The following is a 25,576-nucleotide window of genomic DNA, read 5'->3' on the forward strand; positions in this document are numbered from 1 at the left end:
CGTGAAACCCAAGATTCAATCTTTTTGTCATTATAATGGAATTTGATGGTACTGTTATACAAGTGAGAGGTTTAGCTAGCTATAAAATCAGGTTCATTACACCATTTTCTACCTAAGAAAATGCCTGTTCCAAGTCAAGAATATGACTTTCAATTCATGTGTTTGAGCTTTTGATAATGTTGATTTTGCCATTTGCTTAGGGACTTACCGGTTTGCATTTTCCTCGGAGTTCAATAATTTTTTATGATTTAACTTTTTTTAATCACACATGTACGCTGCATCAGTTATAGTTGAACTTTCAATGCAATGATGTTTTCGGCTGACTGTAAAACTTCACATGTGGGATAAGTTTTGTATCGCAGCACTTAAATGCAAAATTGACAGGTTAATTGAATGAACTCTGAAAAATTACATTCAGCAAAACAAATTAGGAAACATTTCGTAAATATTAGCAGACAACCACTGCATGTCCTTTTAAAAAAGAAGCTAAAACATACAACACTAATCAATCCCTTTTAATATTCAAGTTTAAACATGAATAATAAAAATATCTAATACATTTAATTAATAGATTTCTGTTAATATTTAATACATTATTGATTAAATATTTACGGCACATATTATTTTAAGTCAACGTGGTTTTATTCTTAAGTTACCAAAGCCATATCCACAAAAAGTACTGATTGAGGCCACGGGAGAGGGAACCGCTCTTGCAGAGGTAATATCCATTATAGTTATACTCCTTAGAATATTGTACTGAAAATGTATTTGATTCTTGAGTTATAATCATTAAATAGTTTGATAGTTACAAAACTAAAACAAATCTTAATTATAAATCTAATCTTTTATGCCGATGTCAGTTTACAATGTACAATCTAACCCAACACACTGGGGGACCAGACAAAATGTCGGATTAAGCAAGGTGTCGGAAAAATCAATTTTGTCTTCAAGGTCAGACATATTTTGGGACAATGAAAACGCGTCGTTTATACCAGAATGTTTGAATACGCAGGTGTCGGATAATGCAGGTTACACTGTATATACGTGTATCACTACCAACCATGTGTTATTATTATTATATCCAGGTAGCTGTTTATTACAACATTGAACAGAGTCATGGTACCCAGGCGTTTCACGTGTCTGTAAATATTGATCAGGAAACCTTTGTCTTATTAGAGACAAATACGTGTGTAAAGTATGTATGGAGATATAAATAATTCGTTTGAAAAAAATATTTGGTTAATGAATAGAATAAATAGTTCTTTCAAAAACGTTACCATTTTTTACCAACTGTAAAGCCATGCATTTAAATGCATTATGTTCCGAAAGAACACATTTAGATGTTTCGGCCTTAATTTACACATCCTTGGCTTTCAATTGTTTGGCTTTGATCGTTCGGGTTGAATATGTTTAAGACAAAACCAGAAAAAAACACTTCGAACACATGACGTTATATAGTATTGTTTTCAAGTTTGATTAAAGGATAACATAAAAAAAGTTTGTTTCGATTCATTAGGTTAATCAAAATTACAATAGTTAGCTTTTGTTCGAATCCATAAACCACAATAACTAGCATTAAAACAAAAGCACCGGTACACAATATGTTCAGAATACCTCAAATACTCTGTATGAGTAGTAAAGATATTATCAAGCGTACTTGACAAGCCAAAGCAATGACTGTTCATGCAATAAATTGCAATAAAAAGACGCGCAGAAAACAAATTCAACAATATTAAAAAAACGAAACCAAAAACAGATAGAAAAAGAAAAATAACTCCAATACTTGGAAAGACCCTTATCATATGACATTGTCATCCTCATCAACCACATTACACGGTTGGAAAACAACGGTCATATTTCTGATTTGTAAAAGGCATTTCCTTATGTCGAAAATGTTTGATTACACCTGCATTTTATTTCAAATATTTAAAATTTATATCTTAAAATAAAAACATCGAGAAAGGAAGGTATACTATTACCTTAATGACACAGCAACTTAAAGAAAAAAAACTCATGATCATCTGTACTTGTGTCATCAGGTAGTAAATTTTATTATATGTTTCACAGATGGCTTAGACGAGGGAAAAGTGGAATGGCTATTTTAGAAATTGGAATTCCGACTGGATTTCAAGCAAAGCCTGATAACATTACTCATGTTCCAACCCTTAAGAAGATTGAGGTGGAGAATAGGAAACTTATACTTTATTTTGATAAGGTAATTTATAGTTTCACTACTTTAAATCGTTAAAAATAAGGATGGATGTGGCCAGTTTAAAGTTGAGTGCGTTATCTTGTTGGAAAAGCAATCGAGATGAATTTTGAAGATTTTCATTTAATGGAAACTGTGATTGAAATCCTTTCAGACTATAAGAACATTATTGTTTTAATTAGAAATGTGCGATTAAAAAAGTCATGCTGAATATCATACTTTTTTTTGCAAATTTGATACGAGAATTGAAGCATACTTAGGTAAAATATAATGAGGATTATGCGCTTTTGTCGCTATGAAAACAGTCATTTCCTTTGAGGAGTTATCCTTTGTCGAGAGTGAATAAAAAAACATACAATTATATTTGTATAAGTATAGATCTAAAACATATATGTTCTACAGGAAAAGTTTCAATCAGAAAACCTATTTTTTTTTCATTGAGATTGCTTGTGTAAAATCGTATGTGAAATTTAATATAGTATATTTATTAAATTTTTTAAAGTCTAATTCTTAATATATGTACATGTATGTATCATTTTTACTTTTTTCCATAGTGTTCCTAAATAATTCTAATCCTTTTTTTGGCAATGCGGACTAGTGAATAATGAAGTGTTAATTGCTCTATTGCATGGAAGTCAGTGCAGTTATTTAGATAGTATGCATTCGACCTGTCAATTATATATGGTTCTCATGAGCAGGCGAGTCGTAGTGCAAGTTTTGTTTACGCCCTCAAATCGATTTATGAAACATATACTTGCAGTCCAATTTGAAATATTATGTATGAAAAGGTCTTATGATTTAGATGATCAATTATTATTTGTTCTGAAGCTACATCCACCCTGCATAAATGACGATATAATAGTATTTTTTTGTTTTTTTTCTACCATTTTCGAACTATTTAACAAAACTTACATATTTCTTACATTATAACCTTGTTTTATAGATATCAGGTTATCCAGTCTGCATCAAATTGAAAGCCGTTCGTACAGGATTGGTGGCAAAAACGAAACCATCTGTGGTCAGAGTTTACGACTACTATAAACCTGGTACGTATACACATTGATAAATTATTCAACTTATGACATTATATCAATATGGTCTTCAGTAATGGTGTTTAACTCTGAGAGGAGAAAATTATAGCCGATGCAAAAAGGTTTGCATGCCAATCAAGTTTAATACTTATCGGGTTTAATAAAGTTTATAGAATTTGAGTATTTTCTCTAGAACTTTTTTTGTTAGATTCTGACCGAAAACAACTGATTGATGAATGTTAATCTAGTGTATTGTAACTTTGAATAATAATCACTGTGAATACAAAGTTAAATTTTATCAACTATTGATAAAGCATTAATTCTAGAATAATTTTCACCAAGAAAATATCCTTTAAATTTTCTAAATTTTCAATTATTTACCATTTTTACAGCAGACTTGTTTTTTGTGTCATCTAGTGAATATTTAGAACGTTGATTTTTTTTGTTCGTATCCTGTTGACGTAACTAGGTTTCCAATCTCCGCACGCCATGAATCCAGGCTTTTCTCATTCACTAAAAATTAAGCATTTTTCCACTTAAACTTTTCTTTCAAACAAGACAATAGTTTGTGCCACCAGCCGTTATGTGAATAAAACATCAAGGTATGATTATAGATACTTTCAATATTTACGTTATCATTACTTATTTGTCTACAAAGTCAATGTATGAGCTACATCACAACTAAATCTATATTATTTTTAAATATATATACAAGTAATGTAAATTAAGCATTATTAAATTTAGAACTCCAGTTTACGACGTTTTACCAATCTGGTGTCCTACAGAAGTCTAACATTTGTGACATTTGTAAAGAATGCAAACACTGTAGACAGTAAGTATATAGGTATTTGATTGTAGGGTCAATATCAGAAATGATTTTTTTAACCACACATCCAATGAAAAGTGAAACATTTTGATGAAACGAAGGTGGTCTATTTGGAAATGTGAAATGAGAAATGGTGTTTTGTGCAGTAGAAAGTAAAATCAGAAAACTCATCTCCGAAGGAAATTTTAAAAAGTTCCTAAACAAATGGCAAAATCAAAAGCTAAAACACATAGAACGAAAGGAAAACAACTATCATATTCCTGACTTGATACAGGCATTGTCTTATGTAGAAAATGGTAGTGAATGATTACTCATTGTCCTTCGTTCAATGCGCAATTGTGTAATGGGAAAAAGCGTAGCGTGCGATTTCTAAATGTATAAGTTGTTCACGTCTTTGGTATTATTTCGAGTTTTCTACACAAAAAAAAAGTTACCACTCAGTAAGATTCTATCAGAATAGGGTAGTCATGAACTGTGTAATCGAGTAGTGTGTTAGTGGAAAGTTTATACGAACGAATATATAAAACAATAAACTACACTTTGTAGTTTTATCTTTACGTAAAACATTGTTGTGACGTCATTCTATTGTTTTATCCGTTCTTTATTTCAGTGATTGAACTATCATCTACCTGATAGAAACCATTATGCTACCTTTAGCTGTTCAATATTTTTAAGAATATACCTCCTCTTTCCCCTAAAAGTATTGGACAGCTAAAGGTAGCGTAAATGATTCTTACAGGTAAATGATAGTTCAATCACTGAAATAAAAAAAAAACTATTAATTACCCAAATTATTTTCATCATGTAATCAAAAATACAACAAAAGAACAAATGACAATAAAACAACCATTTTAATAAAGTAGCATTCCAATACAATACTTTTGTCACTCGTCAAAACGGTTTCTGGAGGAGAAAAATCCCTTTCAAATTGATTTTTAAAACTACCAATACTTATATCACAGCCATTTTTCTCATGTTTTTGGGTTGTCTCTTTTAGCACCAAGTCAATAAGTTGATTATGCTCGTTGTAAGTCTTGTTTTTGTTGCTTTTATGAATTTCTTTTTTTCAAAAGATTTATTCTCGTCTGTTTTTAGGTAATCAAACTTGGCCTCTGGTGTAGCTATTATTCTTCCTAACATCATTTTCAACTACAATAAAAATCAAAAAAGCAATTAAATAATGCTTCTAAAATGTGATAGATCATGCCGCAATGCAAGGGTCATGAACAACCTAAACCTTATCCTGTGTACAAAATGCGAATCTAGAACTTCCTTTATAAAAGAAGGACGAAAGATACCAGAGGGAAGTCAAACTCACAAATCGAAAACAAACTGACAACGCAATGGCTAAAAATAAAAAGGACATACAGACAAACAATAGCACACATGACACAACATAAAAAAACAAAGAATAAACAACACGAACCCCACCAAAAACTAGGGGTTATATCAGGTGCTCCGGAAGGGTAAGCAGATCCTGCTCCACATGTGGCACCTGTCGTGTTGTTTATGAGATAACAAATCCGGTAAATAGTATAATTCGGTAAGTCACATTCATGAAAGGGAAGGGGATTGTAGTTACGACGTAAGGAACATATCCGATATCATTTGGGAAACGGTTTGTTAAGGGTTTTTCATGAGCTTGGGGACAATAACAGTTTTATAATTTTCAGGTTTCGGCGTTGATTTACAATTTGTTGGTTTTTTTTAGTCAGATATAATTGCTTAAATATGAATATAATGCAACACTTCGCTTATGAACGACGATGAATATGGGAAGCGGAATAAAGGAAGATATTACCGCATTTTATCTGTCACACAAATCAATCGTGTGTCCGATTCCCACTTTGTTCGCATTCCTAGTTTTATAAAAGATTTATTTTCAAAAGAAAATCGAGACAAAATTACGTTTTAGTAACATTTAAAAAACACAAGGGACTCTATACACAAATAAACGAAAAAAGAGCGACACGACCTTGCGGAAAGAAAAAAAAAACACAGAAAAGGGGGGAAAAGGGGGGGGGTTCAGGTTGTACCGTTTGGGTAAACAATAACAGTCTCTTGAAAATTTCAACAGAAGAATATAACAGATTGCATGTTGTTTCTCTTCATTTGTTCATATTAATAATAAATTTGAGATAAAACGACTACGGTGCACTCGATATGGTTCAACAAGAAACTGTCTGTATATGCTATTTTTTTTTCTCATTCACCTAGTAAAAATAAAAACTAAGAGGAAACAAAACACCTAATAGCAGAGGACTACATTTTTGAAATATAAAATATATAAAACTTGCCATTATTATCTGTTTTGACTATGTCCTCTTTGTAATCCACATTGAAATAATGTATCATAATAGATTCTGTATACACATTTGATTTTAATCCAAAGTTAGAAACATCACAATCAATAATATCGCTTTCTTCGTTTTTTGCATTATAAATATACTTTATTTACTTTATCATTTTTGAAACACAAAACCCATGTAAAAGTGTTCACGGAAACTATGGCTATGAGCGGAAATGTGAGTAATCCTTGCGCACGAAAAAATCATTATACGCATACCCTGTGCCTTATTCTCCGTTTAGCAGTACATGTTGAACTTTCTTTTTGTCTATTTTTTTTAAAGTTGAGCTACTGTTCAAAGGGGTCAACATGTACGAATTTTTTTGATGTAAAGAAAGTTCATTCACAAAACAATTTTCATTCTTGATGAAAATAAATCTTTGCTTGCTTTTTCTTTTGTTTGACCTTTTTGGACGTGTTAACCAATGTTTTAAGTAAGATATAAGCCTCAGACCTGTTCAATATTTTACAGAATGGACTGATATCGGCTTATATCCCTTACATATTCAGTTTTCGGTCAACCAAATATACAGAAAACCTGTTTTAACTTCCAAGAAATACTTGCAGACTACCGCGTGATATATACTTATTTTCAAGGCAAAAAGCAAATTTGCAATATAATGTCATTAGGGTTAAATATCAAAGTATTGTATGTTTGTTAAATACGGAAAATATGTATTCATATACAAGGTATACGTGACATAGTATTACTTTCTTCCTTCACAATACACTTTGTATCTTTATTGTATATATTAATTTAAAGTAGTCCGACACTGATCAACCAATGTCTATTCAGTCAATATAATGTTGTGTTATTCTGCTGTTTTTCAGATGAATTGACAAAGACGAAGCTGACCTCAAACACAAACAATGAAACTGGCTTAATTGATTTCTTAGGGTTTTATAAAAAATGATTAAATATTAAAATTTGCACAACTCTTACCAAAAAAACTTGTTTGTTACTTGGCTAAAAGGCGTACTAGTATGACATAACCATATTGCCTCGGCAGAATTTTGTTGCTTTATAGATGAAATGTTATACGCCTTCTTTTGGTAAATATGCGTTCTTTCCGCATACCAAATGTGCAAATTTTATTATCACACCTTGTCTATATGAAAACGAATCAACAATTAATACTTCGTTTTTACACAACCGTTGGTTGGCTGTCAATCATCCCCTAACCTGAGACAGTGGTGTGTCAGTACAACATGTGAACAAACTGTATAAATCATTCGCAAAGGTTTCAAGTCTTCAGATCGACACAAAGCATAAAAATAAGGCAAATTACTGTTTATTCCTTTTAAAAAACATAATTTGCAAGACTTGCTACATATTTTATACTACAACATGATCATAAAAACATATTAAGACGTATGTTATAAAAGACAAAAATTTCCTGTACTGTTCGATCTGGAGTTACTAACTTACAAACTGTTTTTTTATTGAACTAATTTTTTTCTACCTTGGTTATAATTAAGGTCTACACTGCTTGTGTCTGACTCGTTCTGTCTTATGCTTTCTCATCTGCTTCGTGTCTATTCTTATTCATATTTCGCCTTTCGGTCTGAAGTAATGAATTAGCTTAACTTCTATGAGGGGTGAAGCTTACATGTAATATATCCGTTTAAATAAACAAACTATACCCACCAGACCATAGATGACCAGTGACCTTGACCCTAGTTTATAAGTACCTATTCCAACTTGTAAATTGGAAGGTTACTAAAATTACATTTATCTTGTCTATGATTCAAGACAAGTGCTTATGTTAATTAGAAATAATAATTTCTTGTCTACGATGTATGACAAGTGTTGGTGGAAATGGATTAAAAATGCCTTGACTACGATGTAGTTTTTTTTTCATTAAAGTGTTTGCCTACATTGCACGGCACATTTGTTACTTTATTAACTTACTTCTGTTTTTTGAATGGGTAGATTTTGTTTTACCTGAAGGTCGTGTGTACTCTTCAGAATTTATACGTGTTTTACCTGTACAGGTATCATTTTATTACAATGGCTGAATTTGATAATGCAGATGTATAGCTTTTGAAAGATGTTGAAAGATTTTGATACAAATGAGGATCATTGCAGCTATGATATTCATGACCTCTGGGTTGTTGATAAAATCAAAAAAAGATTTTATGGAAAAACTAGACGTAGTTTGAATAAACCTTCTTCTGAAACAGTTAAAAACACTGATATATTTATAAAAGCCACTATCATTGCATATGACAAAACATCAAAACCTGTCAAAAGAAAGTCGTAAAGTCCAGTGCTACTTTTTTTCCAAAGAAATTTTTCTCCAAAGGAGATAGTCCTGTTGAGATTTACAATGGGCATGCCTATTGATACATTAACTCATCTTATTTAGATGGTTTTATAATTAAAGCCTGTAAGAACTACGAGGTGTGAGACTGTTTCTCTACCTTCCACTCAAGCAAAGGTTGTAGATAACCCTACTGTTGTATTCTCTATCAGTCCTATGGTGCCATTAGAGGCTTAATTTGATGAAGATTAAGTTCTTGATTTTGATCTGGATCACTTTGATGATATAGTGCATGTACCCCCTTCTGGGGTTTGTGCCATGGCTGATAATAGTCCAGGCCCAAATGAATTGATACTTCTTTTGATTCTGTATTAGGGGTTTCAGGTGCCTTTAGGGCTTCTCTTATTGTGATTAATGGTCCCAGTATCTGAGCCTGCTGTTTGACAGTTTAATCATGATTTTGCTTGGGAAATCCCAAAATTTATTACAAAAGGATAAAATTGGGTCTTAAGTTTCTTCTGTACTTTCTTAGACTGTTAATACTGCCATGTCAGTGAAAATTAAATCAGGACAGTAGCAAGTTGATGGAGGGAAAATACTTTCGTCCTGAGAACTGCGAAAATCTTAGTGTGCCTATGGTAAATAAATACATCTGAACGTCACTGCATAGACAGGCTCACACTGTGGTTTTAAAGATACAGAAACCCAGCGTTACATTGTTAAGGGGTTGACTGTCAGCCCCATTGTTCAGTTGGATAATCTTTGTTGTAAGAATGAGCCATAAGATCTTGATAATACAAAGAATTTATTGTCAGATTCAATATGTTCAAACCAATTTGCAATTCTGATGTTTCTGTTGATTCATCACTTTTATGGTTCTCATTGCATGGAGCAAATGAAGGAACTTGGTGATTACACCAAGATTCGTATAGCAGATCCTAGATTCCTTTCGAAGATTCCAGGTCTAACAATTATATTCCTCCCAGCAGGAGATACCAATATTAGTCTTTTAATTCGTGGGGCTATGTCGGTCGACAGAGCGCATGGTAATTCCCTCAATGAGAGGGAGAGGTTTTCCAACAGGGAACAGAGGATCTCAATGTGGTCAAAATTCTCAACCAGTTCCTATATACCAGTGTATACAGTAGAGAACTTAATTATTATGTTTGGGAAAAAACTGCTAATGATCTATTGGTATTAGATACAATAGAAATGGTCATAACATTGATCTTAATGTTGTGCCACAAAGTTTATCATTTAGCATAAAATACATTTCCCTTTACAAAAGGATGAAATCATTTCAGATGTCAAAAAATTGATAGCTAAAGGGGCTATTAAAAAAGTTGAATCATTTGAGAATCAGTTTATTTCCAATATTTTCTTAGTTCCTAAGAAAGATGGGTCTTCAAGGCCTGTTATCAATTTGAAAAAAATTTAAACAAACTTGCAGCTTTTCATCGTTTGAAATAGGGACTATTTATCTTTTCTTTAGATATAATTAGAGTAATGGTTATCTGATATCCATATTTTAGTCGTGCATTGGGTTATGTTGTGTTTGTTTCTTTGTGAAATGATTATAAACGAAAAAAAACTATGCCATTTTTGTTACACACAACAACGAATGTGTGCTTCCTAACGATGTTGAAAAATTCCGCATTGTCTCTTATAATTTTATGGAAAGCAATACAAAAATAAAGGTGCAGATTCTACACTGATCAGTTGCTGTCCATCCGTTTGATGTGTTTTATCATTTGAATTTGCCATTTGATTATGGACTTTCCGTTTTGAATTTTACTCGTAGTTCAGTGTTTTTGTGGTTTTTCTTTTTATTCTACACTGATGAACAATGTAACATCATGTACATTGTAAAGTATTATTCTTAATCAATATAAGGCTCTAACATTTTGAACTGAAGATATCAGGTTATAGTTTAGAAATACAAATAAGAATATATGGTATGAATGGCAATTTGAAAATTATCCATGCAAGTCAAGATCTGTAAAAAAGTAAACAGTTATACGTCACAATATATATGCAGGTCGACCTTCAACATGGAGCCCTGACTCACACCAAACAGCAAGCTATATATTATTGATTTTAAAACATGTGGTCTCTCTATGTAAATAACATTGTCTTTAACATGTTTAATACATGTATCTATTAATGGTAGTGATTACTTCTTTTCTATGACTTATGCATTTAGAACATATTGATACCGTATAGTCGGTGCATAACTTTATGAATGTGTTACTTAATTAGCTCAGAAAAAATTGTTTATTTTATAATTATTGAATTATGAACAATCTAAAAGTCGTTTGAAATATGTTGTCTGCTCTATGGTCGGGTTGTTATCGCTTTGACACATTCCCCATTTCCTTTCCAATTTTATTCTGTATAAAGATAAAAAAAAACTCTTGAAAATCTTGAAAATAATGTTAAAAAAATATGATTAGAATTGGATTCTTAATGTTGACTTGATAATAGGTACTGTATCCTCATGTAATTTATACATTTTTCTTTTGATGTGTACACCCGGATAGTGTCAGTATCAGTCGACTGGTCGTGATAAATAAAAAAAAAATTTGAACAGTTCGTTATTGACATGCGCGAGTACACCGAGTAAATATCTAATTTCCTTTTCACTCACGAAATCGTGCGGTGCATTGCTTTTTTGTTAAGCAGAAACACGCGAGTTTTTTTGGTTCATGCAACGATAGACTTTTTTATTCTGAAAAATTAGTTTAGGTCTTTTATCGAGTTATCTAAAATATGTTGAAAATAAACATCAAGTGTACGAAAAAAAAATTTCGTTATCCGCAGTAGTAACAATTAGTTAAGCTCACCTTTCTATTCCGGCCTTAGACAGAATCTTCATTTATAAGCAGTACTGTTAGGCTAGTGCTGTTCCAATGTGTCGCCCTTCTGTTTCTCGAGAGGTATTTGTGAAACCTGTTCAATCACTATTTAGTGTTACAACTCAAATTGTGACGCAACCCATAAATAGTGACCACAAAGGTACTGCTTTCTAAGGAGAAAAGCTAAAAAAAAAACAAATAAAATGTACACACTTTCGACATTGTTTGTGGAATAATTATGGACTTGTGGTTTCATTGCCAATGTTTTGATCGCTATTCGTAGAACAAAGAAAAAATGAGCGAAAAAATAACAGGTTATCGTACGATTCATATTTTGGGTCCAAATTGTGAAAATCAGTAAAGTTACAAATTTTTGAAAATAGAAATGAAAAATAACATTAAGCCTTTGAACTCCGCGACAACACCTTGATACAATTGGCAGCGTACATGAATTCTTAACACGCCCGGCGTACGTCGGAGCTATACGCTGATATGTGACGCCGGTATAGTAAAATATATATATGTGAACACGCTTTGGTTTCTTTTATTTATATTCGCATACGTAAATAGTTTTACACCATTTAATTCAACCACAATAGATATGAATAAAAGCGAGAAAAAAATATATACATTTATGAAACAGCAAAGGATAAAACATTTTATATACAGTGATCACCTTAATGAAGAACTATTACACTATTATAAATTACGAAGAGATTAAATGAGCACTTACTGATGTAACGTTTATTGGCGAACTGCGTTGTCGTGTCTCCAAAACCTTGAAAGCACAAAAAATATTAATGTCCTAGTGTTTTTGGTAAATAACATGAAAAAGGTTGGGCTTAATCTAATTGTATTTATAAATTGTTAATTGCGTTTTTGTTAAATTGCAACATATATTATTTTGGCAAATAATCTTAGACTTTCAATCTTGGGACTAAGTGTTTTAGAATGTACAGATTTTTAACATATCAAGGAACACTTCTTGTATTGTAAGTAGTGTAATCCTTGACAATCTAAACCAACGTTTTCACGTGTAGCTCAGTCCATATCGAAACATTGAATATGCATAATAGAGCTTTCTTACAAATTGACGAAAGGTACGTATGCTTGACGAATCCTACGTAAGACTCGTTTTAGGGATCCTTTATTTTGACATATTTAAAAAAATAGTCGTGGAATTTCGGACAATTATCCTATATGCAACGACAGTGTCTTCTTCCCTTATATAAAAATAAGAAAAAATTAAAACACAAATACTTCCTTCATTCAAAATTTGCAACGCTCAAAAATAATAAAATGAAAATGAATAAAAAAGATGATCTTCATAATTTGCCATATGCTGGTGCTCGTTTAATAACTTTTGAATCATCGCCTCTCCTCTGGTAATATTCATTGCTCCCCCCCCCCCCCAATGTGTATATATGATACACCACAGCAATGGAACGAATATTTTAGCGTATAATTGCGTTTTGCTTATAGTCCTGAACCGTGATTCATGAAATATTAGCCACTGGACGATAAGTGACAACTTCGCGTCTATCTTCCAAACTTGTACTGTTAAATCGTCATTATATTAAAATCTACAATGTATTTGGTGCAAAATTATAGATTTATTTTCTTGATATACAAAATCTGTATGAATTGTTTGTTTTATAATTATAAAATAATGAACTATTTAAAAGTCGTTTGAAATGCTTTCTGTATTAAGAAAAAAAAATTGCCTATCTTGAAAATAATGTTAAAAAAATATGATTATAATTGGATTCTTAATGTTGACTTGATAATAAGTACAGTATCTTTATGTAATTTATTCATTTTTCTTCTGAGGTGTACACCCGGATAGTGTCAGTATCAGTCGACTGGTCGTGATAAATAAAACAAAAAATTAAAAAATTTGGACAGGTCGTTTGTAAGGATAGACTTTTTTATTCTGAAAAGTTAGTTTAGGTCTTTTATCGAGTTATCTAAAGTATGTTGAAATTAAACATCAAGTGTACGAAAAAAAAACCGATAAACTTTTAAAAATTCGTTATCCGCAGTAGTAACAATTAGTTAAGCTCACCTTTCTAATCCGGCCTTGGACAGAATCTTCATTTATAAGCAGTACTGTTAGGCTAGTGCTGTTCCAATGTGTCGCCCTTATGTTTCTCGAGAAGTATTTGTTAAACCTGCTCAGTCACTATTTAGTGTTACAACTCAAATTGTGACGTAACCCATAAATAGTGACCAAAAAGGTACTGCTTTCTAAGGAGAAAAGCTAAAAAAAAATAAAACCAAATAAAATGTACAAACTTTCTACATTGTTTGTGGAACAATTATGGACTTGTGGTTTCATTGCCAATGTCTTGATTGCTATTCGGAGAACAGAGAACAATTGAGCGAAAAAATAACAGGTTATCGTATGATTCATATTTTGGGTCCAAATTGTGAAAATCAAACGACAGGACTTTAATAAATATCTCAAAAAGCCGAAAGTAAGTTAAAAATTTTTGAAAATAGAAATGAAAAATAACAATAAGCCTATGGACTCCGCGACAACACCTTGATAAAATCAAAGTGTCTGCTTTAATTCTTCTCTCTTAAAATAAACAAATGTGATCGTCTTCGGGACTTATGCTGAAGATATAATGAAAGCTGAAATATGTCTTTAAAGAATTATCTATCCGATGATAAGCCAATTCAAATAATTACATCTACAACGACACAGCAAAGACATAAAATAACCTTCCAAGACCGAAAAGGACTTTTAAACTTATGATAAGCGAGTAAAAAGTAAAAAAATGCTTTGTGTAATATTCAGTATATTACAATTATATTCTGCATTGCGGTATACATGTTCAAGCAGAAATATGAAAAGCGTGTAATAATAGATATAAAATTTAAAAAAAAGTTACGTGTGCCATCAAGTGTAACATTCGTTCGATTTTTCTATATCAGCATTTTTAAAGTTATTTTCAATTCCCGATAGTTTTTATCATTGAGACCACCTGCTATTTTAGTTCAATAAAGTCAGTATCAAAACAAGAAAGTTATATAAGTAACACATGGTATGTTACCGTGATAGAGTCAATATCGAAAACAAAAAGTACTTTATCCTAAATATAACATTTGTAATTTTACCTTAATAAAGTAACAAAACATATATTGCATATGTAACACCGATTTGATGTAAAACATAGACTCTCTGCAATGTGCAAAATAATTATTAAACTACAATATAATTACTTTATAAGAAACTAATACTGAAATTGCATAATCAAACTTTAATTCAGGAATTTTCTAACGATTCAGTAAATGCATTTATTTAACATATTTATAAAGTCAAAAGTAATTAAATTTTTAAAAAATCATGTCATTAAAAAGTTTGCAATGTTTGACCTTTGTTTGATTAAAAACTTGATACTTTCTTAAAGAATGTATGTTATCATATTATATTTAACTTCAAACTATGAAAAAACAAAAAATAATTGCACAACTTGTTGATGCTCTTCATATATATATATATATATCTACACACACCTTCTTTAAGAAAAAGCATGAATACACGTTATATATATTTTTAACTTTTTCAACAAGTGATCGCTATTTCAATTTTCTAAGATTTTTTCTGTTTATAGTAGTATTATTTAGGAATTGTCAGTTTGTACTAGATGAAAAGGACAAGGGAATGGAAAGAGTGAATAATAGTTCAAACCTTAAGCAGAGGTTCAGTATCAGTGATGGGTTGTTGTATACATGTGATAATTATACTCCATATTGTTAAATACAAATATGAATTTTAATGCCTACTTTGGCTTTTTATCTGGTAAAACATGACATTTTTATTACATAAAATAATGATTCATGAAGGTAATACAAATATCAATTTAGTATCAATGTAACTTTTGAATGTACATTGTCATTAATATTAAGTAATTAAGTATGTGTAACAGGTATTGACAACACTCTTCAATGAATGATATATAAAACAAATAAAAAAAATATCACAAAATTACCCTTATATATACTCTAATTTTATTAGAGGTGTTCCTGTCTATAGGAGGCTTATACAAAGAAGAAGAATGGTTTTTATTTTCTGATTAACCTTCACCGGGGAAAAGAGGTTTAAACAAAAGTTAAATCAATCAATGAATTTTAATTTCGGAATATAATGTATGAATGTGCTTGACATGTTACACTTCGTTCAAATATATATTGTATTGTGTTAAATCATATCGTCTTGTTATTAATACTAATAATATATCAGATACTATATGTAAATGCCTGTCAATGAATGATGAATAAAACAAACCTATAAAAAAGTCATTTTAAAATGTTTCTTTACCTTTTTCAAACATTGAAACCATTTGAAATAAATTCAGTTCCTAAACTTTTAACAAATTCAAATAAACGGATAATTCGACTGGCATTCAATTAGTAATATAATGCGACAAGTCCTGCTGTGACAAAAAAGGAACAATTTTTAGCTCATTAACCATTTCTTCCAAATGTTATTGTCAGTTCAAATGCATTAAATCAACTTTACTTAAATGGAGTTTTATTTCAAAGTATTGTCAATTTCACAGTAAATAATAACATGGATTGACATAAGTATTCATTATGGAAATATTAAGGGTCTTCAATGTAGAGAGAAGCTTTTGCACCTGTAGGCGTCCTTCGGCTGGCCCCTTAAAAATATGTATACTTGTACAGTGATAATGAACGTCATATACACAATAAACTAAAATTAAAAATCATACAAGACTAACAAAGGCCAGAGGCTCCTGACTTAGGACAGGCGCAAAACTGCAGCGGTATTAAACATGTTTATGAGATCCAAACCCTCCCCCTATACCTCTAGCCAATGTAGAAAAGTAAACGCATAACAATACGCACATTAAAATTCAGTTCCAGAGAGTCCGATGTCAGAAAATGTAACAAAAGAAAATAAATAAAATGACCATAATACATAAATAACAACAGACTACTAGCAGTTAACTGACTCGCCAGCTCCAGACCGCAATTAAACTGATTGAAAGATTAGGCTTCTTCATATGAATATCAGGCACAATCCCTCCCGTTAGGGGTTTAGTATATGCATTGAGTGTCTGGGTCATCCTAATCACATCAGTTCTTATAAACAGATGGCGTAGTAATATATACATGTAAACAATTAACAAACAAGATTTAATTATTAATAAAAAATAGTTTGACATATATTTTTGAAATAGTATAGACTGAAGGTGAGATATTTTATTTTTATTATTTCTAAATTTTAATTCATAATGTTCGAATTTAGTTGATCCATATCACTTTGAAAGGAACTATGTTACACGGAAAAAGATTCATGTCCATGGCTAGACTCAAAACTGGACAAGATTGATTGAATATACGAAACAGAAAGGAATCAACAATGGTAAGTTAACGACAGTGCTTAACACAACACCAATACTCTTTGTGGAAACATTGACACATGCTGTACTAATTCATGCAATAAAATGATTTCAGAACTGTGATAATTATTTCGAAAGTAGAAATCTAAGTAGAAACCAAAATTAGGGGTCGCCATTTTAAACAAATGATCTTGACATAATACCGTTAAGTAGAAACATTAGCTGATTAAGAGAAAGTGTTCTACAGAATATGCCGATTGACATGTACCAGTGATTCTTATTTCTGTCAATTTATTATCAAATTGAGAGTTGTTTGCCTGGTTTTTCCTCACTCCGTACATGCAGTTTTGCTGAGAAGAACTAAGCGACGACTATAATGAAGCTAATGTCATAATTAAAGCGAAGAATAACATTTTATTCCTTTAATAAAATACTAAATTAATATACGTGAACAAATTTATTATTGAAAATATAACTTTCATCAAACTAGGAGACGCGCGCATGTCAACGATGATTTTCGATTCGTTTCCCTTAATCTAGAAAATAGTCATGCGCAGTGTTCATTTCCTCTACAAAATATCATAATGCTATATCTTTTTAAACACAAACATACGTACCCGCTATTGTTAGACCCTTTATACGTTTTAATATATACATCTATTATTATATCTGTCATGAGATATTATATATATACTTTTTTTGTATACTCATATAACTATCAATATCAAAGCTTTATTAAAAAGCAATCGACCATTTAAACGTTATACAGTTTTTCTTAAATAAATTAAGGATGTGATGTTTTGGAAACGTTCCAAGTACATGTACATTACTGTATTTTCAAATATCCATCAAAACGCTTTATTATTTGTGAAAATGCTGTTTGAAATAGGTATTTTTCAATTTTTCTCTTACGTTATTTTCCCCTAGTATGTATCTGAAAACTTAATCGAAAGGCAAAATAGTATATTTCTTTGAAGAAGGCGATTTTGAAACTTCATTTCGGTTTTGAAAAAATCAGAATAGTTGTTATATCATTTTAAAAAATCCGTAAAACAGATCTCTTTGCAGTTATCATATTGATTTTATTCATAAACTTCCGATGCTTCACATTCAGATATTTCTTGCAAGGTTATATATTGAACAGAAGTTAAAATAACAATAATATATAAATACAATATTTTAGATTTTGTGTACATTATGAAAAAAAATAAAAATCTATCCCCTTAGTTATTCATATATTTTATATTGACCTAAAAAAGATAGTTCAAAGTATATTTTAAAATAAAATTTACTGTTACAGCAGCAATCGCAGTGATACTCTTAGTGACATAATACAATTAACCGAAAATGAAATGCCTAAAAAGAATAAAGCAAAATAATATTTTGTCTCAGTTAAATCAACGTAGATATTCATTTTAAATATGATTGTTACCCTTGACAAAAAAATACTTACCTTAGAGCACAAGAGAATATAATACTTTAAATACATATGTACCTAGTATTCTAATATTGTGAAATACCAGCTAAAGAAGACTGTATGTTCTAATTTACATATATTTAAAAATTTGATAACATGCCAAAACTATATATAAAATAAGTGTACTTGTCAAGTATTGATTAAACTCTTTAAATTTTAAAGTAACAATGTTTATTTTATTATCATTTACGACCACAAATAAATGAATGTATCTGTATGAACTTTGAACGTCTAACATTAACTACGATCAATATGATATCATTTTGATAAGTAGTAAAGGGTTTTGATGTATATAAGTTTTCAAACGTCAACCTTGAATGCTCGTTATTTATTTGGAATTTGCTATATGTATAGTGGAGGGTGAACATCAGGAGATTCATTTCCTTGTTAGTTTTATTTTATTTTTTTATTTTGATAGACATAAGAAGATTTTGTATGAGTGCTAATGAGACAACTCTCCATCCAAGTACCAATTTATAAAAGAAAACCATTACATGTCATTCAAATTCATTTATATGTTTTGGAGTTAGTTTGACGTTCATTTTTACTGAAGTATTACACGTTTATGTAAAGGGGCTAGTTAAAAACCCTGTCTCTTTTTGCGGGATGTTCTCGCTTTATTCAAGATCCAGTGTTTGCCTTCGACTGTTTTCCCGTTGCAGTCTCTTTGAAATATTCCACATTTCCATTCTAAGTTTTATTTCAATCTTATTTTATTTAGGAATCGATACCTTTATGTAAAGTGTTTCTACCCAATATTATCCTGTAAATTCTAAAAACCCACGTAGAAAATGTAATGTGTACAAAATTTCCATTTACTACTAGATTATAAATAGAATTGTATTAAACCTAAATAATGAACATACCACCGAATAAAGTCAAATATCCCACGCGCTGATGTCGGTTAACCTAACCAGGAGCTATATGACCAACAACCAATATACATATAGTCTAAGGTCAATTGTTCTGAGGTAGTTACATTTTCTAATCCGTTCTTGTAATGCTTGATCATGATGACATATGCCTGTGACAGCTACCTCCCAGATAATAAGTTCTAAATTGCATAAATATAATTCTCAAATATCTATTTGAAGAAGGATCTACTAACTCTCTTTGGAAAATATCTGTACCAAGTTAGGAATATGATAGTTAATTTGGCACTTGCTCCGTTGATTGACAACGTTTGATTCTGTCAATGTTAAGTAACTCCCCTTTTTAGGTGACACTTGGAGTTCTGAATTAATGTTATATTTTTCTACAAATGCATATGCATGTAGTTTGCCATGTACATATGCAAACTACAAAATCGTAACCGAAATCACCTGTTTTAATTTGTTGCAGTCTGCTTTACTTTTGATTATATTTGTCTGTCTTGTAAATGTATTGTTTTTTCCCAAACAGTATAATTAAGTTTATTTCGAATGAAGTGAAAAAGCTTAAATTTATATCGATATACCTTTTTCACCATATGAGTATATGCTATCATTAAACAAATAAATAAAAACACTACACCAAAGTTAACGTTACTAATGCTATCAATTTTATGCATATCAATAATATCTATAATATTTGCTCTTCAAAGGCTCGTCCAGCGGAAGATGTACTATCAACTAACGACAAACAGAAAAGAAAACATGATGGAGTTTACGTTTCGACAAACAAATGTTGGGTTAAAGGACGAAAACTAAGAAGATTGCAGGTAACTTATTGAAAAAATACAGCTACTTTGAAGCATTTTTTGACATTATTCTTTCAAAATTTGGTACACATCGCAGCTCCTTAGAAGACGGCCAGTTTATCACTTAATGTAAAGCACGTCCCAAATTTAGAAAATAGATTCTAAAAGAAACTAAACTATGTAAAGGATAGTGACATTCTTCTTGTGTATGCAGCAAAGCAATGAGTTCACGGTTAGGGCATTTTATTAGCCCTAATATAACTCTTGATCATGTGGATCATATTAAATCATTCACAACCTACCTATGTCTACTTTTACTTTACATAATTATATCCGATTGTTTTACGCACTCAAACATGTCCAACTCTACCCCACACAAACCGTATTCGGTCATCTCTTGTCTTAAAAGTGTTAACGCTAACATTTTTAATCAATGATTTGTGATCTGTAAATATGTTTTGTCAAAATTGATTCAGAATCCGAAATTCACAACATTATGGGTATACATCACACTAAAGCATTAGACTTTACAGATATTACTTGCTGTCCAAGGAGAAATAACTATATTAATGATATATTTTGATGAAAGAGCGACAAAAGATAAAAAAAAAGGGAGAATCAAACTCATAGATAGAAAAAAACGGACAACGTCATGGCTAAAAAATAAAAAACACAACATAGAAAACAAAAGACTAAGCAACAAGAATCCCAACAAAATCTGTGGGTGATCTCAGGTGCACGGTAAGGGTAAGCAGATCCTGCTCCACATGTGGCACCCGTCGTGTTGCTATGTTATTAGAAATCCGGTCAATAATCTAATTCGGTAGGTCACATTCGTGAAAAGGGAAGGGTATTGTAGTTACGACATACGGAACATATCCGATATCATCTGTGAAACGGTTATTTATTACATAACGGTAAACCACGTGATGGCGTCCGTAAAATTTACGAAGGGATGATTTTAACTTAAATATTTGGGACTCTTGGTTTAATAGCTTTCTTGTGAGTAACAATCCTCTATCAAGGAAATCATAATAGGAAATACAAGCCCGGAATATCGCATCAATTGGGAGATTTATACTCCGTCTGAAGGCACTGCTGGAATGTTGCTACATAGAAATGGAAAGTTCACAATTGGGAAGCTGAAATCATCTCATTTGTCGTAAAGTTTTGTTATCAACCGACCCTCATTGTCAATTTCTAGATGTAAGTCAAAATATGAGGCAGACTTAGCTGTATCTGTAGTATCCTTTATCTCTAGTTCAATAGAATAGATTTGTTTAACAGTCACCAATTTTTTTATTATTTAGTGAGAGAACATCATCTATACAGCGGAACGTAAAGTTAAAGGATATTGCTAACTTCTTATCTTTCTTCCTAAGAGGTTTACTGAAAAAGTGATTATTCAGTTTTTTCGGAGTTATTTGTTTTTATCAATCATACAACTTTGATACACTTGTATGCGTAGAATTCAAATTGAAATAGTTTCGTTCTTATGTTGTACTGTTATACCACTGTCCCAGGTTAGGGGGAGGGTTGGGATCCCGCTAACATGTTTAACCCCGCCACATTATTTATGCATGTGCCTATCCCAAGTCAGGAACCTGTAATTTAGTGGTTGTCGTTTGTTTATATGTGTTACATATTTGTTTTTCGTTCATTTTTATTATATAAATAAGGCCGTTAGTTTTCTCGTTTGAATTGTTTTACATTGTCTTGTCGGGGCCTTTTATAGCTGACTATGGGCTTTGCTCATTGTTGAAGGCCGTACGGTGACCTATAGTTGTTAATGTCTGTGTCATTTTGGTCTCTTGTGAACAGTTGTCTCATTGGCAATCATACCACATCTTCTTTTTATATCTTTTGGCATTTCTTCAAGGCATTGCTCCTTCGTTGACGTACATTCCACATTGTCTCTTAGTCTAATGTAAGCTGATTATCTGATTGTTGGTAGTTGATTAAGTAGAACATTTAAAGCTGCTTCAATTCACAATGTGGACGTTTCAGACTATAGTATTGTTTAACACACACACATGAAGCAGGTTACAGACAAAGCCTCAACATCCTTTTAAAATTAATTCTTTCTAGGTAAGGATATAAATATTTTAAAACATTCGTAACGTGGATATAATTTACCTGGTTTTTCGGTGTGTAGCAGTTATCAGATAAAAACATAACAAATAGCCAATATTTGTGATATATAACCGAATTATATGAAACAAGTAATTGTAATGGACCCTCATTTATTTTGTACTACTTGTATAACAATCCTGAAACACCTATCAAACTGGCAGGACACGTTGTGATAAGTTATAGATAATGCATATTTTAAGGTTTTTCTTGTCGTAGAACACACCGAGGGGTGTCAGAATTGATCAAATGAAAGACCGACCGGAGGTAGGTCTTTCTTTGAACAATCCTGACACCCCGAGGTGTGTTCTACGACAAGAAAAACCTTAAAATATGCATTATCTGACTTATATACCGTCAAAAAAATATTATTTTATAAAGATTTGTAAAATTTAGTATCCTATTTTACCGACAACACTTAAGTGGGACATTCCTGTCTTATGCGTTCAGGTTTTAATACGCCCTGCGGCTCATTTAGAATGTGAAATAAAACTCACTAAATAATTTAGATATAAACCTTTTAAAAATTATTATCCATACTCAATAAAAATATTACTGTAACTGCATGAAGTAAGAGACAAATGTAATAACGCTGTATGACAAATACAAGACACATTGTAAGTAATTGATTGTACCACTTAGCTTATGGAAAAGGTTTTTCTTTTTGTTATGTTATTTCTATCGCAGAAAAGTGGTTATCTTTTTAACAATTTTACTTGAATCGAATGAAAAATTCAGAAAGATTGTCTTTTGAATAGCATTACATTTTATTAAAAGATAATCAGGATATATTTATATACCCTCCGCACCCGACCCTTTCGTGAGTTACGTTAATGTTATTCAATAGAATATAAGATTATCTTATCAGTTGATCATTTGATAGAGTAAAAGGTATATATAAATTTTAAAAAGTTAAGAACTGGCACGAAGACGAATATAAATACATGTAGGTCACAGTATGATTTCTATACAGTGTGAATCGTTCTGAACATGCATGAAAAATTTGCCACTGGACGTCAAGCAGGCGACCAAAAATCAATCAACCTATTCAGTGTGACTCAATAAGATTTTCAAAATCTTACACACGAATAGGTTAAATCTGTATTTATTTTATGAAAGTCTACATTAAAATTCATCAATAATGTTTCTTTATTGTAGCGATAAATCAACAAAATTTCACGTACTTCACGTTATTTGTTTCTAAAATTAAAATGCGGGACTACAATGACGGTTTCTTTTACACCTATCATCGATTGAAATTTAAAAAATAAATTTCCAAATCGGCAACAAAAAACTATTTGACGAATAAAGTTTTGAAATAAATCATAGATTGCATGTTTATCAAGGAAAATAATAACCTCACACAGGTCATTATTGTATGCCTTGGAGCATATATCATTGAAACATGGTATCGTCCGGGTTGATTCTGAAAAAGAATGGCCTGTCGTTCTGAAAGAAAATAACTCCATATAGGTTTATAAAAAGAAATATTGTCCTCCCTAAAAGTTATACTATACTTCTTATAATAATTTTTTTGGAATATAAATAAGAGAATGAGAAGAAGAAGAGATCAGTATTTTTATTGACAACTGTTTTGTTGAATTTGGAGGTAGAAATTTCCAGTAGGTTGTCGGTACTCTTTTGGGGACCAATTATGCAACTTACCTTGCAGATATTTTATATTTCTCCTATCACATGAACAATAAAGGAAACAGTAGTATACCGCTGTTCAAACTCATAAATCCATGGACAAAAAACAAAATCGGGGTAACAAACTAAAACTGAAGGAAACGCATTAAATATAAGAGGAGAATAACGACACAGCACTACAGTGTAACACACACAGAAACGGACCAAGCATCAGACAAAATCCCACGAGAATAACAAATATAACACCAAAACAAAATACATGAATTTGGGATAGACAAGTACAGTGACACGTCTTATCGCACTGTCAATTTACACTAAAAAAAAAAGAGAAAACAAACGACACAACGTTAAATTGTAACACTTACAGAAACGAACTATAATATAACAATGGCCATATTCCTGACTTGGTACAGGACATTTTTAAAGGACAAAATGGTGGGTTGAACCTGGTTTTGTGGCATGCCAAACCTCCCCTTTTATAGCCATGTGAAATATAACATTAAAATGACAACTCAACACCACAGGACTACAATATAAACAAATTGGAGAACACAATTGACAAAGAAACACACGAACAACAGCCAACAAAAGGCAACAAGTTCAAAATTTTAATACGCCAGAAGTGCATTTTGTCCACACAAGATCTAATAGTGACGCCCAGATACAAAAGTTTGAAAGCCGAAACAAGCACGAAGTCGAACATCATCGAGGACCAAAAGATAAAAAAAAGTTGTGCCAAAAACGGCCAGGGTTTTCTGTTAAGTTACCAGAGCATCCCTATTATTAAGAATAATTTATACTTTTGCAAACAGTAAATTTATAAAACTACTATACAAAAGATGCACATGATGAAACTGAAGTATTAACTAATTACAGGAAACAACTGAAATACATTACATAACCAGACATTAGTCAAGTTGGATGTCTTTCAGGCAATTGTTAAAAACAGAATATTCCGGGACGAACGATTATCTTATTTCAAAAAAGGTTTATTGATGATGGTATTTCGATTAAGAATCGAAACTCTGTTTTTTGTCCCATTTATAGGTTTGTCCCATTTATAGCTTTATAAATGAACACATATATTAGCGAAACAACAGGCACTAATTCCTCTGCCTTGTTTCTAGACACTTGCCTCGATTTTGACAACTGCTGTCGTTTCGAGCACATTATACCCTTTTTTTAATTTTTTTTATGGATTCGAGCGTCACTGATGAGTCTTTTATAGACGAAACGCGCGTTTGTCGTTACTAATGCACATTAAAGGTAAGTCGAACTGGGTCAACAAAGCAATTACTAAAAGAAAGGAAGGTGGTACAGTTTCTATGCTTCCATGTTACTGTGTAAGTATATTCAAAATTGTGGACTTGTTTTTACATCTTAAATATATTATTACATAATACCTAGCTATTCTATATTTGAAAATAATTTCAAAGATAAATTAAAGTTTTATGGTTCTATATCTTCTTTTTTTCAAGACAGGAAAGGCAAAGAGCAGAAAGTATTTGAAATCATACAACCAATGGATAACACAGAAGGATCGTCATCTTATAACGAGAAAACAAATCAGGGATATGAAAAGGAAGAAACAAGAAATACAGATGCACAGGAAAGAAGATAGTATTGGATCCGAGCGTACTTGGCGTATCAAAGAAATCAACCACCCTTGTAGAGTTCCTTACAACAGTAAATTTACAGGTCGTGATGTTCCCGTTGATAGAATTAAAACCATCG

At 31.4% G+C, this 25,576-nt stretch overlaps 1 protein-coding gene and 1 long non-coding RNA gene across 5 annotated transcripts in view; one reads left to right on the forward strand and one right to left on the reverse strand.

Moving 5' to 3' along the window:
* Nucleotides 1-25,576, forward strand: part of LOC143052378 (CD109 antigen-like) — a 160,107-nt gene that overhangs the window by 53,860 nt on the left and 80,671 nt on the right. The window contains exons 34-39 of one of the 4 annotated variants that reach the window (XM_076225383.1): nucleotides 653-718; nucleotides 1,086-1,195; nucleotides 2,068-2,215; nucleotides 3,153-3,255; nucleotides 3,985-4,072; nucleotides 7,245-7,343. The exons of 2 other annotated variants lie outside the window; for them this stretch is intronic. In XM_076225383.1, the coding sequence (XP_076081498.1) occupies nucleotides 653-718; nucleotides 1,086-1,195; nucleotides 2,068-2,215; nucleotides 3,153-3,255; nucleotides 3,985-4,072; nucleotides 7,245-7,248 (519 nt within the window). In that variant the 3' untranslated portion in view covers nucleotides 7,249-7,343. Of the gene's footprint in view, nucleotides 1-652; nucleotides 719-1,085; nucleotides 1,196-2,067; nucleotides 2,216-3,152; nucleotides 3,256-3,984; nucleotides 4,073-7,244; nucleotides 7,344-25,576 lie in introns of those variants that run through there. One more of the 4 variants, XM_076225384.1, reaches the window with a different exon arrangement.
* LOC143052379 (uncharacterized) lies at nucleotides 4,898-13,789 on the reverse strand. Its single transcript, XR_012971103.1, has 4 exons — nucleotides 13,598-13,789; nucleotides 12,266-12,310; nucleotides 11,521-11,715; nucleotides 4,898-5,215 (listed from the first exon to the last, which is right to left on the reverse strand). It is a non-coding gene; the product is annotated as an uncharacterized LOC143052379 (long non-coding RNA).

The sequence above is a fragment of the Mytilus galloprovincialis genome, chromosome 11, assembly GCF_965363235.1.
Source record: "Mytilus galloprovincialis chromosome 11, xbMytGall1.hap1.1, whole genome shotgun sequence".
Taxonomy (NCBI): Eukaryota; Metazoa; Mollusca; class Bivalvia; order Mytilida; family Mytilidae; genus Mytilus; species Mytilus galloprovincialis.